Here is a 14878-nt window from a genome sequence, read left to right as displayed (position 1 = left end):
CATTGCCTACTAGGGGTATAGCACAGCAAGTACTAGGTAAGTACATTATTTTTTTTACATTTTCCAAATAGGTATGAAGATAATTTTTTATTGGAATACAACTGAAACATTTAGAATTACGTACCTGTGGCTTTTCAAAACTATTTAAAAAGTCACTATAATTATAAATTTGATTTTATTTCTGTCCTCACAACAATAAAAACTAATATATTATACAACATTTTTGTTTACCGATAACCTCCATATTGAACAATTATTGACAGATCATTTCAAAATTTCAACACCCAATCAGAGCCAGTATAAAGACTAATACCAAACTGTCGGTGTGCGCATGCGCGCAGATCAATATAAACTCACCCTCAATCTCAATCGCGCCTAAAGAGGTATAACTTCAAAAATCCATCATCAGTGTTACTAAAAGCCAAAAAACTCTTTAAATGTTGAAAATTGTTGTGTTATAGCTGCTACATATTTTTAATAATACTTACAGTAGGAAAAATGAAAGAATTCCCATGAACGAACATATTATAAAACACACTGTATTTTCCTGTCACCGTGTCACACAAAAAATTGGCCAGCGCAAGTACATGTAATAATTATTGTTACATGTACTTGCACTGGACAAATTTCTTTGTGACACGGTGACAGGACACGTGTTTTATATGTTCGGTCATGTGTATTCTTTCATTTTTCCGACTGTACTGATGTGGCAAATGTCCCTGGATATTACCCAGGGCAACACAGTACTCTTCCCACGTAGTTGGACTTTAAGAATTGAAACCTCACATATTGGAGTTAATAGTCAACTCAAACTGATTTCCAAGTCCAACCACGTGGGAAGATTCCTGTGTTGCCCTGGGTAATATCCAGGAATATTTGCAACATCACTAAGTGTTATTAAAAATATGTAGTATAACACAACAAATTTTCAACATTTAAAGGGTTTTTACCCAAAACATTTTGGTGGTTAAGGCATGCTGTTTTTTTGACTTTTAGCAACACTGATGATGGATTTTTTAATCCGAAACCGTTCTGTGATTTAATGTAAACCTTATGTAGGAACTTTTAAAAATACCTTTTACAAACGATCTCGTATTTTTGTGATTTATGTTATACAGCTAGCTACAGGAATTTTATTTTCCTCGTGGATTTTTAAAAATATATGGGACAACAAGATCCAACATTTTCGAACAAGATGCGATCTCCTAACATTGGACAATTCGAACAAGATTCGGTACTGATTTATATTAAGGCTGAATCGACCTGGGACCTATAGACATTTAAAAACGACTAGATGTTCTCGCTGGCGCTGGGTAGAGATGGGAAAAACCTACCGGTTTAAACTTAAAACCAGTTTTTTTACTTCGGAATAACCGGTTTTACCGGTTGTTTTTTTGTCCCGGTTATAACCGGTTTTTTCTTTTTCAAGTAAAAACCGGTTATTATACGAGATTAGGATTAGGTTAGGTATTATTTCGGATCCCAATCATAATTATTATTCTCAAGTAATTATTCCAAACAAAACCATAATTCAAATTTTATTTTATTTTATAAAATACAGAAGCAAACTGAAAGTACAATCTCACATCAGCCAGAATCAATTATTAAGTTTTATTATAATATTTCCTTGCAAAGGTATTTGTAATCATAATATTTACATAAGAAGTGATCTGGTTGAATTAGACGTAAACATCATCTATTTTTAACACTTAACTCTTGACATTGAAAGTGGGTGAATGACTTTTTCTGATTACCAAAAATAATGCTCTGACTATGAATATCGAATTACTGATGACGAATACGAATCTCCAAGAATTTCGCTACGTTTTCAAAACGATACACTCAACAGGAAGTAGAATGAGTTAAAATGTACCTATTCTACAAATATGCAAATGTGTTAAAAGTACATAATACATGTTCTTTCGATAGTACTAAATAATTTTGATCATATTGATATCAAGTCGAATGGAGTATCGCAAACTAAAGTGTATTGTAAATGTAACTTTGTAACCTATTGGATTAAAAAAACCGAAAACCGGTTTTCCAAAAACCGGTTTTTTTTGGCCGGTTATAACCGCCAGGTTAAACCGTAAGCAAAAAAACCGGTATAACCGAAAACCGGTGTTTTGTCAAAAACCGCCATCCCTAGCGCTGGGTTTTGAACTCCGGCCTACCTGCGTGGAAGTCAGATATTTTATCGCCTGAGTTATCCGGCCCTACAGGTTCCTAACCTAACCTAAGCTCAAGTTTTTTCAAATTTGTTGTCAAATTCCAAGCAGCAAATTGTCGTAAATCAAGTTAAGTTTATTATCTGTTACTCACCCAATCTGAATGTTCAATGATCATATAATGCGGCTCAGCTTCTCGACACAGTCCAAACAGCTTCGTAATATTCTCGTGATTGAGTTTATTAAACATATCGATCTCCCTCTTGAATTCCGCCAAACAATTTTCATCTTTAGTGTTGCTGAGAGCTTTTACTAGCACATGAACTTCTTTGTCGTCGGCATCTGACGTCGACTGGGAGGTTTTGGAATGTCGCTTTTCGTTAGCAATGGCGCTTTTGGTCGTCTTGGATACGAATACTTCGCCAAACTCTCCACGACCTGCAAAACATAAGATTAGTTGGACAGAAAACGGTCCAGCAAAGAAAAATAAATATCGTCAACGTCAAATTCCAAACGTCAAAGGTCAAACATCAACTGTCAAACGTCACCTGCCAAAAGTCAACTATCAAACGTCAATCGTCAAAATGTCAAGTGTTAAATATAAAAGTCCCTGCCAACGTATCTAAAGGATGTTTTCTTCATTAAAAAACGAACTACATAGTTACTTACCTATACCTTACTATAAACAGAGGGGTAAGACAAGGTTGTGTTCTGTCGCCGCTACTGTTTAACGTGTACAGTGAAGCCATATTTCAGGAAGCGATAGAGGAACTAACTGATGGAATCTCTATAAACCGAAGAAAAGTAAATAACATAAGATTCGCTGATGACACCGTTATAATGGCAGACACCCTGGAATCGCTACAAGAATTGTTAAACAGAATTAACGATTATTGCATTCGATATGGGCTCAAAATAAACAAGAAAAAAACTAAATTTATGATTGTCTCAAAAACACAACATGGAAATGAAATGTCAATACTAGAGCAAACCCAAATAGAAAAAGTAAAGACATACGGGAAGACATCTGGGAACCTGGGTTGATGACAAAAATAACCAAAGCAAAGTAATCAAAGTCCGAATTGAAACTGCAAGGCAAACATTTATAAAAATGAAGACACTGCTTACAAACAAATACCTTCAGTTGCCTCTCAGATTGAGGGCTCTAAGATGCTATATATTTTCTATATTACTATACGGAATGGAAGCTTGGACATTGAAGAGACAATACATAAGAAGAATAGGAGCCTTCGAAATGTGGTGTTACAGAAGAATATTGAACATTCAGTGGGTTCAAAGGATTACCAATGTTGAAGTGTTACGACGTTTAAATAAGGAGTTAGAAATTATGAAGAGTATAAAAACAAGAAAACTGTAATATTTTGGGTCACATTACCAGAGAAGAAAAATATGAGTTGATAAGAGTTATTATGCAAGGAAGGAAGAAGAAGCATAGGAAGAAGACGCATATCCTGGCTGAGGAACCTTAGAGAATGGTTTAACTGTAGTTCATTACAACTGTTCAGAGCAGCAGCAAACAAAGTAACCATAGCCATTATGATATCCAACCTCCGATAGGGGATGGAACTTTAAGAAGAAGAAGGTTACTTACCGATTAGCTTGAGTTCTTTCAAATGACTCCTAGAGAAAGCTAGCTTGTCGTAGAGACTCGATTTTGACTTCTTCGACTGGTTTGAAGATTGGGAATTGGTCGTTTCTGCTCCGTCGCTTCTTTGTCCCTCTTTATGGCTCTCTACACCGTTGAGTTTGACCTTGGGGGCAGCAGAACTGGTACCGTTGATGGGTTCCTTCAGTTCGGTATGTTCTAAGTCGCCGTTTTCTGCTTTTGGAACTGAAATAAACGAAAGATTACGATCTGAGTACAGGCAATAACGGTATATAACATTCAAATCTCTTGTAAAACATAACATTTAAATTTCTTATATAACAATCAAATCTCTTGTATAACGTTCAAGTCTTTTGATACCATTCAAATCTCTTGTAAAGCAAATCAAATCTCCTGCAAAGCAATCAAATCTCATGTAAAACATCCAAATCGCTTGTATAATATTCAAATTTTTTGTATAACATAACATTCAAATCTTTTATAGAACAATCAAATCTCGTGTATAACATTCAAGTCTCTTGATACCATTCAAATCTCTTGTAAAGCAAATCAAATCTCCTGCAAAGATGTATATACCTCCTCTTGTATAACAATCAAATCTTGTATACCATTCAAATATCTTATAAACTATTCAAATCTTATATAACATTCAAATCTCTTGTAAAGCAAATCAAATCTACTTGCAAAGCAGTCAAATCTCCTGTAAAACATCCAAATCGCTTGTATAACATTCAAATCTCTTGTAAAGCAAATCAAATCTCCTGTAAAAGCAGTTAAATCTAGTGTAAAACATCAAAGTCGGTTGTATAACATTCAAATCTCTTGTATAACATTCAAATCTCTTGTAAAGCAAATTAGACCAGGGCCCATCTGTAAAAATATTAGTAAATTTGGACGTTGAGAAGTGACTCAAATTTTTTGCAGAAATTGCTTGAAAATAAATCAAATAATAATATTTGAGTTATCCTCCCTCTCAAAAAGGTCCGGAACATTGTTTAAATAATCAAAATGTCAAAAAATGACGGAAAAATTCGACTTTTTTCTTTGTTTTTTGATTATAACTTTAAAAGTATTTATTTCCGAGATAAGTTGTACTGACATAAAAGTTGCGTCATTAAATTTCTTACAATACAGAATTGGTTAGAATTTTAAAAAAATAGTCACCCTTGCTGCAAAATAGCAATAATTGCGAAAAAACCATACAAAAACAGGTATTCGCATTTTACGTTTTTCAACCATTTATGCTACAATTATGACCTTCGTACTTCACCCAGAAAAACTTTCTGATACAATAAAACAATACTGTAAATTTCATTAAGATCGGTTCAATAGATTTTGCAAAATAAATTTTGCAATCCAGCTTTCGCAAAAAAAAATTCAATTTTTCAAAATGTTACAGGACTGAAAATAAAGCAGATAGCTAGTTGAAATTTTTTTTGCGTATAGAAGTGTAATGTATCTTTCATTTGCAATTTTGCAAAATTAAAATCGATTAACACCACGGCGTCAGGAATTTTTTTAAATAAACATTAATTATTGGTGCTACGCGCAGGACAGCGGATAGTTTGCTCTGATTGGGCATTTCAATGACCTCTGATTGATGATCTAATGAATGAGTTTGTTATTGAGTATAATAAAGTTGATTGGAGGCTTTTCATAGACTCTTCAAAAACAAGTTTAAAAACTGCACTCTTACACAAAGGGAACACTTATAATTAATTCACTTCCTATTTAGTCCAGGACGCATTTGTTTTGAGATGGACGTTGAGAGGTGACTCAATTGTTTTTGCAGAAATTGCTTGGAATTAGCTCATATAATAATATTTGAGTTATTCTCTCACTAAAAATGGTCCGGAACATTGTTTAAATAATCAAAATGTCAAAATATGAAGGAAAAATTCGATTTTTTTATTGGTTTTTTGATTATAACTTTAAAACTATTCATTTCTGAGAAAAGTTGCACTAACATAAAAGGTGCGTAATTAAATTTCCTACAATACAGAATTGGTTAAAAATTTAAAATATAGTCACCCTTGTTGCAAAATAGCAATAATTGCGAAAAAAAACCATACAAAAACAAGTATTCGCATTTTACGTTTTTCAGCCATATACGCTACACTTAGGACATTCATATTTTACCCAGAAATACTTTGATATAGTAAAACAACACTGTAAATTTCATTAAGATCGGTTTAACAGATTTTGCAAAATAAATCGCAAAAAAATTCATTTTTTTCAAAATGTTGCAGGACTGAAAATAAAGCAGATAGTAAGTTGAATTTTTTTTTTCTTATAGAAGTATACTGTACCTTTCATTTGCAATTTGCAAAATTAAAATCGATTAACTAGCACGGCGTCAGGATTTTTTTTTAAATAAACATTATTTATTGGTGCTACGCTCAGGACAGCGGAGAGTTTGCTCTGAATGGGCATTCCAATGACTTTGATAATGATTGATACATTTTAATTTTTATTACATTTCGATATAAATAAATAAATTTGTTTATTGCAAAATAAAAACACATACTCTATCCTTTGAAATAACACTTTTTTAGCAAAAACTTTCTTTGTTCATGTATTTTAACTTAGAAAATAAAAGTTTATTATTTTTAATCATATGCAATTGTTTAAACAATATTTCACAAACAATATTAAAATTAGTTTGATTTTTGTGGAATTAAAATATTAAAATACAACAAAATATAGAGTAAGAAAATAATATATTAGATAAAGATTGGAAGAAATTTTGGTGGAAATCAAGTTGTGTGAATCGAACACCGCTGTCCTGCGCGTAACACCAACAAATAATGTTTATTTAAAAAAATTTCTGACGCCGTGGTAATTAATCGATTTTAATTTTGCAAATTGCAAATGAAAGGTACAGTACACTTCTATACGCAAAAAATTTTCAACTTGATATCTGCTTTATTTTCAGTCCTGCAACATTTTAAAAAAATGATTTTTTTTTGCGAAAGCTGGATTGCAAAATTTATTTTGTAAAATCTATTACACCGATCTTAATGAAATTTACAATGTTGTTTTACTATATCATAAAGTTTTTCTGGGTGAAATATGAAGGTCCTAAGTGTAGTATAAATGGTTTAAAAACGTAAAATGCGAATACTTGTTTTTGTATGGTTTTTTCGCAATTATTGCTATTTTGCAACAAGGGTGACTATTTTTAAAATTTTTAACCAATTCCGTATTGTAGGAAATTTAATTACGTAACTTTTATATCGGTACAACTTTTCTCAGAAATTAATAGTTTTAAAGTTATAATCAAAAAATCAATAAAACAGTCGAATTTGTCCTTCATATTTTGACATTTTGATTATTTAAACAATGTTCCGGACCTTTTTGAGTGGGAGGATAAATCAAATATTATTATTTGATTTATTTTCAAGTAATTTCTGCAAAAAAATTGGAGTCACCTCTCAACGTCCATCTCAAAACAGATGCGCCCTGGACTAAATCAAATCTCCTGCAAAGCAGTCAAATCTCCTGATACAAATCTCTTGTAAAAAATCAAATATCTTGTATAAGTACAACTATCAAATTTCTTTTATAAGTCAAATCGCTTGTATAATATTTAAATCTCTTGTATAACATAATAATGTACTTGGTTAAATTGATACTGACCATCAGCAAGAGGTATTTTCCTCGCCTTTCTTCTATATCTGCACCACACCATCAAACCGACCACCAAGATGATGTAGGCACCAGCCACTGACATCGTTATCAACACTGCTCTTGTCACTGTGGAGTCACCTGCTTGCATACTATCTAATGCTAAAACAAAATTCTAGTGAGTATTACAATATTCGAAATTTAGTCAATTAGTTGTATTAAAACATTTAAAAAATACTTATTGATAGAAAAATAACAAGAAAGGTCAGAATAACACATATACTCGTATAATAACTTATTCGTCTCATTTTTAAAGATCAAATATCTGACAAAATTGTTTATTGAAAATATTAAAATATAAGTCTGGATCCCGCGTATGAAAAAAAAGTTGTTTAATAGCAAGCTGAAAGTTTGTTAATAGCTTAAGGGTGTCTAGTCGGATAAACTTTGATATATGGGAACACTGAAACAGGGGCCGTTTTAATTGTGGAACAAGTTAAAAATTTGGAACGGTCAGACCACGAAATCCGAACTCCGAACAGAGATTAAACTCTCATGCAAAAATCAGACTGCTATTTATCACCTGTCATAATTCCTGTCATTTAACATATTCTACATGTTCCACTCATTAAAACGCCCATTTGGTGATAAATAGCAGTCTGATTTTTGCATGAGAGTTTAATCTCTGTTCGGAGAGTTTAAGTCTGTTCTGTCGGACAAAAAAAAAATTTGCCGTATTCGTGGTTTGAGCGTTCCAAATTTTTAACCTGTTTCACAATTAAAACTGCCCCTGTTCCAGTGTTCCCATATATCAAAGTTTGTCCGACTAGACACCCTTAAGCTATTAACAAATTTTCAGCTTCCTATTAATACATTTTTTTTCATACGCGGGATCCAGGCCTAATAGAATTGTTAATAAATGATGGTTTTGTCCTTTTCTACTTCACTGCAATCTACTATACGACCAATGCGACAGAGAAAAACCACTGTATGTCATCAGCAATAGGAAAGTCATGTGGTCGATAAACCCAATGTTATTGGATGCATACCCTAAATTAGAAAGAGATGCCTACCCTAATTACAGACTTCTCTGTCACACTGGAGAAACAGTTTTAGATTGCAGTGCGCCGTCTAGATGTCTATGAAGAAACCTAACCTTACATAACCTAAATATAAAGTAGTTCAAATATTCCACGCGTCAACAAGGAAGATTACTTAACTTATCCAAAAAAGTAGGTACTTACAGTGCACGATGAGCTGTACTTCTTTTCTGTTCAATCCAGCGCTACTCCCAGCAGTACATCCGTACTTGTTTTCGTCGTCTTTGCGCACGTGCTGAATGTACAAGGTACCGTTCTTTAACACCTGGAATCTCTCCAAATCGAAATCGTTCATTTTCAAGTTTTTGTCCCACTGGATCGTCGGTTTTGGATCGCCTTCTACCACGCAATCGATAAAAATGGATTCACCTTCGATGGCTTCAGTGGGGGACTTCGGCAAGACGCTAAACTTTGGGGCAACTGAAAGAAAAATGAGCAATATTAAAACGGGTTGATCTCATTGATTTCTGGGTCATGAAAGGCATCGCTAGTAATTCCTTAATATATGTACCGGGTGTCCCAATAAGAATGGCTCTCGGCCATATCTCAGGAACCGTTTATAGTAGAGCTTTGAAATAAAAAATTTTATAACAAAAGTTGCCTCAGGAAAAGCCTCTGGAAATTATTTTCATAATTGTGGGACCACCGCTAGAGGGCGTAATTGAATATCAAAAATTAAAAAATCTAAATTTTACAAAATTTTCCTATAGAAGTGGCACTGGAAATCCAATCGTCGTATTCTTCATAAAATTCTACGCATATTTGATTTAACAAGTTTAGGTCTACCTTTGGAAACAAGAGGTGGGGGTGAGTGGGAACCTTGTTATGAAAAACTGGCTGTGAGTCCGGTTCTGCTTAACCAAATTCTGCAAACTTGGTCTTGTTGAAGACAGATCTTTTTCGTCAATGTAAAAGTTATGATTTCGAACCAACTTACCGAGTAATATGCCAGTTAGAAGGCGTTATTTAATTTTTTTCAGAAATCTAGTTTTCTTTGGAAAATATTAAATGCAAACATTCATTTTTAATACCATATTACAAAATTAGACAAAATTAGCAACAGAATAGCGAAAACCGCATGTTAATACCTTTTTTCTATCTCTAGATATCTTACAAAACGTGTAAATTTAAAAACATAACTATTACTGTCACCGGTAAACGAAGTTTAGGAAAAGTAGTGTGCTATGGAAACAACAAAGAAACATTTTCCAGCTGTCAACGTATATTAGGTCTTTTCAACGCTTCTCATTTGTTTCGAGCCTCGTTCATATCTCGTATATTAATATTATACAAGGATTATACGGCATATGACAGAGGCTCGAAACAAATGAGAAGCGTTGAAAAGCCCTATTACAAAGAAATAAAAACAACTATTTAGTGATGACATAAATGTTCAAATTGTTGCCCATCATTTTCGTTGCAAACATTTACTCTTTCAAGAGTAGATTGAACAGCAGTCTCAATTTCTGCTCTCGATATGCTTTGAATGGCGTTTAGTAGTCTCTGTTTAATGTATTCTAGAGTAGTGTATCATGGGCAACAATTTGAATATTTAGGTCGTCACTAAGTAGTTCTTTTTGTTCTTTGTTATATTTAATTTTAATAGTATTGTTTCTCTTTATATTGTTGTTTTAATTAATTATATTTTTATACGTTGACATCTGGAAAATGTTATTTTGTTTTTTTCCACAGCACACTACTTTTCATTAACTTAGTTTACCGGTGATAGTAACAGTTATGTATAAAATTTACACGTTTCTCGAGATATCTTGAGATATAAAAAAGGTATCGACATGCGGTTTTCGCTATTCTATTGCTAATTTAATCTAATTTTATAAATTATGATTAAAAATGCATATTTGTATTTAATATTTTCCAAAGAAAACTAGATTTCTGAAAAAAATTAAATAACGCCTCCCAGCTGGCTTATTACTTATTAGGATGGTTCAAAATTATCACGCTTACATTGAAGAAAAAGATCTGTCTTCAACAAGACTCAGTTTTCAAAATTAGATTTAGCAGAACCGGACTTACAGCCATTTTTTCATAACAAGGTTCCCACTCACCCCCACCTCTTATTTGCAAAGGTAGAGTTAAACTTGTTAAATCAAATATTCGCAGAATTTTATGAAGAATACAATAATCGGATTTCCAGTGCCCCTTCATTAGGAAAATTTTGTAAAATTTAGATTTTTTAATTTTTGATATTCAATTACGCCCTCTAGCGGTGGACCCACAATTATGAAAATAATTTCCAGGCTTTTTCTGAAACAACTTTTGTTAAAAAATTTTTTATTTCAAAGCTCTACTGTAAACGGTTCCTGAGATATGGCCGAGAGCCATTCTTATTGGGACACCCGGTACAACCATCGTTTGATGTGTCTTCTGATCACTTTCCCATTTTCATAAGTGTGAACACAGAGGTATGCTACAGCAAAAGACCGCCAACATTAACTAACAGAATAACAAAGTGGAACATATTCAATGAATTGGGTCAATCAACTTGAACCTGGCACTTAAATCTCCAAAGGATGCCGACGATACAATACAACATCTAACTACGTCAATAGAAAAAGCTGCCAGGGCTGCTACTCAGAAAGCTTCTATGAAGAAAAATCAGGCTCATTTTATAATGAAAAAGCAGGCTCAAGATTTATTAATCAGAGTCTTCATAACCAACAAAGCAGAAGTTGGTTCTCGTCTTATGTGGAGAACAAGAGATATTCACCAAGTCAATTTGCAACATGGTGGACTAATTTGGTCCCCCAGATAGGGCGTTCTAAACATAATTTGGTGCCCCTAAAGTGACCTGGTGGAGCATTCTAAACAACAATAAATAAAGTAAGTTATAATAAACTGGTGTACTGACTTAGAAATTCGTATAGACTACTCACCTACAACATCTATTTGTATGGAAGCGTTGATGATCCCTTGGCTGTTGCTAGCGATGCAATTATACCTTCCTTTATCTTCCCCAAGAACTCCGTTGAAGTGTAGAGTACCGTTCATATCGGAAATATGGGTAGATAAATTCTCCACTGGAATGCCCTCTTTCTCCCAACGGATAATCGGTGGGGGAGTGCCCTGAGCTTTACAATGAACCTTAGCTATACTGCCCAGCTCCATTTTTTTGTTGACCGGCGCAGGCACAAATCTTAATTGTTCTAAAAATAAAGCAATGATATTAAAAGGTAAGTAAAACATATTCAGTATGATGCAAAAGTATGGAATACATTCATTATTTCACGACCATAATAAACAAAGCTCAATTTTAATACTTGAATGAATATAAATTGCTATACAGTGCTAGTCAAAAGTCCGTACCCCCCTCTTATCTTTTGAACGGTTTTACCTATAATAGTGAAATTTGGATGGAGGAAATTAACTGACGTAAGCTTCTTAACTAGTTATGACAGCTGACGTAATAGTGACAGATGACGTTACAGAGCCACTGTGACCGATAATTTTAAATGGGACCTTATGGCAAGTGATACCTCGTTTGAAAGGTATTCAAAATACCTACTCAGCCATACTAATTTTTTTTGTGTTTTAGTTGATTTTGATTTTGGTGAATAAATTAAATAAATATAATATTGTAGCTTCGCATTTAATTAATAAAAATTCAAATGTACGCCTATGGATTTTTTGTCAAAAAAGTTGACGTTTTTCGATTCTCTAGTAGTTTTTACGTCAACGTCAACCTTTTTGACAAGTAATCATAGGCGGAATTTTGAATTTTGAATTAATTAAATGAAACTACAATTTTATATTTATATCATTAATTCGTCAAAATTAGCTTAAACTTAAACAATATTAGTATGACTGAATAGGTATTTTCAATACCTTTCAAACGAGGTGTCACTTGCCATAAGGTCCCATTTAAAATTATCTGTCACAGTGGCGCTGTAAAGTCATCTGTCACTATTACGTCACCTGTCATGACTAGTTAAGAAGCTTACGTCCGTTTATTTCCTATCTCCAAATTTCACTATTATAGGTATAACCGTTCAAAAGATACGAGGGGGGTACGGACTTTTGACTAGCACTGTATATGTGTTGGACATCAGTAATGGTGTAATGACGTAATCGACGATTTTTTTTAAATACAAACCGAGGTTACTTCTTCTTCTTCTTGTAGTTTCTTCTCCTATTGGAGGTTACCGTACTATCCGTACCTCATTGGCGGCTGTTCTGAAAAGACCTACTGAGCTTCAACTATACCACACTCTTAGATTTCTCAGCCAGGAAATTCTTATCTTCCTATGGATCTTTTACTTTTAATTTTACCTTGCATTATGATCCTTAATATCTCATATTTTGCAGCTCTGGTAATGTGGCCTAAATATTCCAGCTTTCTTGTTTTTATGTTCTTTATGATCTCGCCATTCTTTTGTAGCCTTCCAACACTTCTGCATTAACTCGTTGGATCCATAGTATTTGCAAAATCCTTCTAGAGGGCCACATCTCAAATGCTTCCAAACCCCTTTATATTATCCACTTTTAGTGTCCAGCATTCCATTCCATACGACAAAATTGAGAAGACGTAGTATCTTAAGGCTCTTAAGCAGCTCCAGAGGAAAGTCTCCAATTAACAAACATTTTTGAAGTTTTACTTCTTTAGGCGCGATTGAGAGTAAAATTTCATAATACTGCGCGCATGCGCACATAGACAGTATGGCGTTTAGTTGCTGGATCTTTCAAATTATGTATAAATATAAATATTGTTTAGGCAATACGTAAAGTATCCTTAACAATAGTAACCTATACTTATTGTACGGTTATAGAGTATATTCCCATAGGTAAGCTGGTTAAGAGTAGATAACGATTTTTCATATGTAATTTAAAGTATTATCTGCATAAATGGCACAAAGAATATTTGCTACGAGAGGTATATGGTTCAAAATGCATACAGTATCACGACTAATAAGTTATGTTCACATACATGTAGAGTACTTACAGTTTTATTCCTTGATGACGTGTCACATCAGAGCTCTGATTGAATTCCATAATCCATTTGGTTCATTTGTAAGGCACTCACTAATACGCTAAATAAATCATCGTCGATAATACTGAGCAGATTGAATTATCTGAGCGGTATAAAACGATAGCAAAAAAAGCCGGTAAAATGCGGCCTTTTTACTAATAGCGGGAGCGTCGATAGATTAGAGATGATTCTCGTTAGGAAGCTTTTGACGATCTGCCCCGGCGAGGGGTTCAAATGCGAGTCTCAACAATAACCTGGAGTTTCCAGAAAGGTTACATAAATACTACTTGAATTTTAAGTAATCAGTAGTACAGGGGCGTAACTAATTATTTTAGTGAGCCGTGTATAATATATTTATTGTACATATTGCCGGGGGCGACAGGCGAGAGAGATGGCCTATATCACCTCGAAGAGAGGGGATTGGCAAAGATGTGCACAACGATAAGAAATGTTTGAAGAAATTAGAGTTTATATACACAAGGGGTAACAACGATAAAATGGAGGAAAACGATAAGTTTTCCCCCTAGGGATAGATTTTAATCTTCCAGGGGAATCACAGCGATTTTCGTAATACCACGAAGAAAATCACCGTGAGTAGTGTGAATCTTGACAGTACGAACTAGACCATCCTTACCAGGCAATACATCTATTACCCTGGCAGTTGGCCATAAGAGTGGAGGAGTACCATCCTCCTTCAACAGAACCAAATCCCCGATCTTGACAGGGTCAGTAGGGTCGGTCCATTTATTTCTTTGCTGCAGGAGGCAAAGATAGTCTTTTTTCCACAATTTCCAAAATTGCTGTTGAATTTTACTAATACGCTGAAAAAGATTCAACCTATTTTCAGGTATCTCTGAAACACTTGGTTCAGGGGGCGCGGTTAAACTTCTTTGAACTAAGAAGTGAGCTGGAGATAGGAAAGCGAAGTCATTGGCGTCAGACGACATCCTAGTGATGGGTCTCGAATTTAGAATAGCCTCGATTTGGCATAATACTGTGTTAAACACTTCAAAGGTGAAGTGGGAATTTCCTATAATTCGATAGAGGTGATACTTCACACTCTTTATTCCTACCTCATGGAGGCCGAATTGATGGGGGTTGCGGGGAACACCCATCTTGAAAGTTATGGAGTTTTGAGTACAGAATTCCTTAATCTGTTCCGAATTATTTTGATTTAAGAAAAAATCATAGAATTCGCGCATTTCATTTTTTGCCCCATGGAAATTTGTGGCATTGTCGCTCCAAATAATACTGGGCGTGGATCTTCTGGCAATAAACCTTTTCAGAGTAAGAATATAGGCTTCTGCGCTTAATCCTGTGACGAGTTCGATATGAACACATTTAGTGCTCATGCAAATGAAATAGGCTACGT

The 14878-nt window shown here is 34.1% G+C and overlaps 1 protein-coding gene across 1 annotated transcript in view; it reads right to left on the bottom strand.

The window, feature by feature from the left end:
- The window catches only part of LOC114324916 (tyrosine-protein kinase-like otk), a 463747-nt gene that overhangs the window by 16536 nt on the left and 432333 nt on the right, over positions 1-14878 (bottom strand). The window contains exons 11-15 of the mRNA XM_028272838.2: positions 11417-11686; positions 8667-8942; positions 7435-7584; positions 3781-4020; positions 2323-2606 (exon numbers count right to left, since the gene is read on the bottom strand). Of these exons, the coding sequence (XP_028128639.2) occupies positions 2323-2606; positions 3781-4020; positions 7435-7584; positions 8667-8942; positions 11417-11686 (1220 nt within the window). The remainder of the gene's footprint in view (positions 1-2322; positions 2607-3780; positions 4021-7434; positions 7585-8666; positions 8943-11416; positions 11687-14878) is intronic.

Source organism: Diabrotica virgifera, chromosome 9 (genome assembly GCF_917563875.1).
Source record: "Diabrotica virgifera virgifera chromosome 9, PGI_DIABVI_V3a".
Classification (NCBI taxonomy): domain Eukaryota; kingdom Metazoa; phylum Arthropoda; class Insecta; order Coleoptera; family Chrysomelidae; genus Diabrotica; species Diabrotica virgifera.
The sequence above is the reverse complement of the archived record's forward strand: the minus strand, read 5'-3'. Positions and strand labels throughout refer to the sequence as shown.